Below are 4137 nucleotides of genomic sequence, written 5' to 3'. Positions count from 1 at the left end.
CAGTAGTTGAAGTTAAACTTGAAAGCTTGCTAGATTCATAGGATAACAAAAGTAATTCAGTTTTACATTTGCTATCCTATGAACCATGATCTTCAATGTTGAATGTTGAAGTAGCTTGTTGCTTGATATGCACTTGATTTCGCAAAGATGTGCAGCACGACAGAGTGTGCCGAGTCTAAGGACATTCGACTGTGTCAGGATGACATGTCCAGGTAGTCGGACGTACGGCAGCTGGTACTCGGCCGTGAACGGCAGCGTCGGCGTCAAATGTTTTTGGAGCTGCGCCGCGAGCGACTGGAACGGCATCTCTTTGCACTCAAACACGCGCTCGAGCGCGTCGTCGTTCACGATGACGCGGCAGTCGTCGATGTGCAAGAGGTCCTTCATCTTGATATAGTCCCACGCCGCCTTGAGCACGTCCTGGCGCGTCTGGGCCTCGGGCGATGCGTGCGCCAGATGCGGCGCCAGCGCAGCTAACAAGTCGGGCGAGAGGTTGAAGCGTTCGGGGGAGAGCTGCCGCACGAGCTGGAGTCGCAGCGTGTGCTCGGAGACGCCCGCTTTGCCCGGGCGCGTCACTTCAAACCCGTCCGACTCGTCACCCGAGCGGAACGATGACCACTGCATTCGCGATGAGGACATGGTGATGGAAGATGGTGTTACCTCGGTCGTCGTGTTGGGCTGCGGGTACATGCGCTCGTCCAGCTCGACGATGGCCTTGCGGAAGAAGTGCGAGAACGTCTTGGAGCACGGTAAGCCACCTTCGATCGACGCCTGCACGCGAAAGGTCCATTGCCCCGCGTTCTTGTCGCTTGCAGTGTCGGCGACGATCGCGCTCGGGTCGTGCGAGTACGTCATTGTCACCACGAGCGTGGCCTTGGTCATCTACACACAAGAGCATCGGCGAAAGCACTTGTGGCGCTGGCTACCTTTGGCGGTGCTTGCGCGAGCGCCTCGAGCCGCCGAAGGTTGCGGTGGATGGTGCCCGAGACGTGGTCGTCCATGGCCTTGAGCTGCTTCAGCGTCGCATACTGCTCGGGGTCGACCGACTCGACCTACGCTCCATGAGATGCTGCCATGGGTGCCATGGGCCATGGGCGCACCTCGCGAAGCAGCGCGACCGCCCTCCGCTTGCGGCTGCTGCTCTCCTCGGCCATCGCACCTGGTTTCCGTAATCCGGAAACACATAAATATTATCCGGACCTCCGTCTTGCAGTTTCGCGCAAATGGCCGAGCCCGCGGATACGATGGGGCTCCTCGAGCAGACGACCGCGGACCCGCGGAAGCATGGCGGACGATCTTGGTCGACGCATGGGCTCTGCTGCGTGAGGTCGATGCAGGGAGTATGCTGTGGCTGGTCGACGCATGGCGGTTCCTGCGCGAGCATGCAGCTGGTCGCGAAGGGGCTGCAGCTCCTCGAGCGGTCTCGGGTCCTGCACCTTGCCGCGCTGGGCCTGCGCCCCCGGCCGCAGCACCTGCCCAAGCCTCGCGACGGTCTTCTTCTCCATACGTACATCCCGCAGATACGCATTCTTGGCACTGACGCGCTTCGGAACGACCCGATGGTGGTGCACCCGATCGTGCTTGTCCATCTCGTCGACGTCTCGACGGGCTGCTACCTCATGAAGTTCGACCGTCAACGACCAGGTGTCCATGCGCTAGAGCCCGTGACGATGCTCCAGGGCGCGCTCAAGAAGCATACGATGTGCGACTACATCTTGCCGATCGCGACGCAGCCGTGTCCCTTGTCACCCAACGGCCAAGGTAGAGTTCGGCTGCCCCTACGATGGCATCCACCCCGCGCTAGACAGTCCAACGTGGAACGAACTCCTGCTCGTCAACGACGCCTACTCGCATTATCTCCGGCCCGAGACGCTTCTGCTGTTTGAGGTGGTCGACTTTACGCCGCAAACGAGTCTGCTCCCGGTACCTAGCTTCCTACACACTTTGTTAGCTTGGAACTTGGCGTTATCTAGGGCAATGCGAGCTATTACACGGTCGCGTGGGGCTTTTGCCGACCGCAGAGTCCACTCGGCAGCTACAACATTCCTCTCGCGCCCGACGAGACGACGACCCATCGCATTCAGCTGTACGAGTACCAGCCAACGTCGTGGCTCATCGACGCGCAGACCAAGCGCATGCGACCAGACACGAATGCGCCGCCCCAACCACCCGTGTACTTTCAGTATCTACGCTATCGGCGGCAGTCGTACCCGTGCACGCTCCACGTCTCCTTTGGCATGCAGCTCGAGCCACCATGGACGCAAGGTACCAGCGACTTGCGGCTGGATTACGATGTGCTACAGCGTCGTAGGGGAGCACCGCGCCATGTTTGCCCATGAGCAAGAAGTCGGTGAGCGCGAAGACGACGTGCCGCTGCAGGAACTCGACAAGAAGCACGTGCTCCAAGCAAAGTCGGGCGGGCATTTACCCATCGCGAGCGTGCGCGACTCGTTCTCCATGAGCGCCGTTCGTATTCTCTTGTACCAGCCACGTTTCACAAGACGCGTTTTGGTCGTGTAGGAGCACCTCATGGCATTCCCCAGCGTGCACTGCAAGCGGTACCCGAGCGAGTTTTGTCTAGTGCCGGAACGCATCTTGCACCGACTCCACAGCGGCGACGGCGGCTGCCAATCGGTCGCGTTCTCGCATGCCGGCTCCCACCTCGCCGCCGCCTGCTGCGACCGGCACGGCGAGTACCCGATTCGGCTCTATCACATCGACACGGGCGTTCAGGAGGCGGTGCTGCTCGGCCACCAAGCATTGGTCTATGCCATTACGTGGTCACTGGACGACGAGCATCTTCTCAGCGCGTCGTCCGACGGTAGTGCCAAGCACTGGCAGGTGTCTCCGTATGTAGCCTTTGAGCTTTTGATGCGAGGTCACTGCATGGAATATGGTAGGCCTGCACTGCTCCACTCGTTTTACCACCCACTGCCCAACTTTGTCTACTGCGTCGAGTGGTGCTCAGGCCGCCTTGGCGCAACGGGGGCGCTCGATGGGTTTGTTCGTCTCTGGGACCTCGGGTTTGAAGCGCAGAGGTGGTTTGCGATATTCAAACGGCGGTAGGCAAGGGCGGCCGATCGCCAATCTGCACCCGGCCCACACAGTTCGCGTCAACGCGATACGTTTCGAGCCAAAGTCCCAACGCCTCTTCTCCGGGGACGCTGCGGGTATCATTTGTGTGTGGCAACCCAAGTACGTTCCGCTTGTCGCTTCTCGAATCGTATCGTAAAGCGAGAGTAGAGGCGCATCGTTTGAGCTCGTCAAGACGCTCAAGCACCACGATTTGATGGGCAAATGCATCACGAGCTTTCAGCTGCATCCCAAGCGCATCCAGCTCCTCGTGCAAGCGCAGCCGAATACGCTGCTGCAGTTCGAGTTGCGCTCGTACTTGGTTCTGAACAAAGGGTGCAGCGGCCTGACGGTGCGAATATTGCTCGGTGGCGTTTGCTTAGTGGCTGTAGGTCACGTCGGCAATGGTCAAGAGCGCGTTTAGCCCCGACGGCCGCTTTGTTGCGAGCGGCTCGGAAGACGGTGCAGTGTACGACATCAAACAGCCATACACATTTGTAGTCAGATGCTATGCATAGGTACCTCTACTCGAGCTTGAACGGACGGCGCATTCCAAGCTCGATGTGGGGCGGCATCTTTTACGGCGACCCGCTCTGCGACGTGACATGGTCGTCGAGCGCTCATATTGCGGCCCTGTGCTCTCTGGGTAAACCGATTGCATTTTATAATGACCGATGCAAGGATGATCATGTTGATAGGAAGCGGCAACCCCATCATTGTCCTTGGCGCACGCCGGGACGACCTTCCAACCAAAGACAGTGCCGTCGTACGCACCTCTATCTCTCATGTTCAATGCAGTCACAGTAAACACTAGGCGGACGAAGAGAAGAACGATCAGCAGCATCTCCAGCGGCGCCAGAAACGCCTTGCCGAGCATGTAGGGCCATCTCTTGCTGCGATACAGAACGATAAGATGGCTTGTGTAGGTGGCGACGCTGCTGGCGCAGGACGGGCGGCAGCCACTTGTACCTGAGAAGGCCTAGCTGCACACCACCGTTTGCGCTTGATGTATATTCTGGTAATGGAGCGTGTGCTTTGCTGTGGCAGACGAAAGGGCGACTAGGG

The 4137-nt window shown here is 59.1% G+C and overlaps 2 protein-coding genes across 2 annotated transcripts; one reads left to right on the top strand and one right to left on the bottom strand.

Moving 5' to 3' along the window:
- Nucleotides 1-62: 62 nt before the first annotated feature.
- SDRG_01990 (hypothetical protein) lies at nt 63-1154 on the bottom strand (the record flags this gene model as incomplete). Its single annotated transcript, XM_008607547.1, has 5 exons — nt 63-71; nt 223-618; nt 661-882; nt 927-1052; nt 1101-1154. 5 exons carry the CDS (start codon nt 1152-1154, stop codon nt 63-65), a joined length of 807 nt encoding a protein of 268 aa, XP_008605769.1.
- A 48-nt stretch (nt 1155-1202) lies between these two features.
- SDRG_01989 (hypothetical protein) lies at nt 1203-4055 on the top strand (the record flags this gene model as incomplete). Its single annotated transcript, XM_008607546.1, has 13 exons — nt 1203-1761; nt 1805-1923; nt 1974-2265; nt 2312-2466; nt 2521-2849; nt 2901-3038; nt 3067-3195; nt 3244-3424; nt 3465-3541; nt 3591-3718; nt 3771-3838; nt 3887-3949; nt 3999-4055. The coding sequence occupies exons 1-13, from the start codon at nt 1224-1226 to the stop codon at nt 4053-4055; spliced, it is 2274 nt and encodes a 757-aa protein (XP_008605768.1). The 5' UTR covers nt 1203-1223.
- Nucleotides 4056-4137: the final 82 nt, after the last annotated feature.

This window comes from Saprolegnia diclina (genome assembly GCF_000281045.1).
Source record: "Saprolegnia diclina VS20 unplaced genomic scaffold supercont1.4, whole genome shotgun sequence".
NCBI lineage: Eukaryota > Oomycota > Saprolegniomycetes > Saprolegniales > Saprolegniaceae > Saprolegnia > Saprolegnia diclina.
This window is presented reverse-complemented; position numbering and strand designations above follow the sequence as displayed.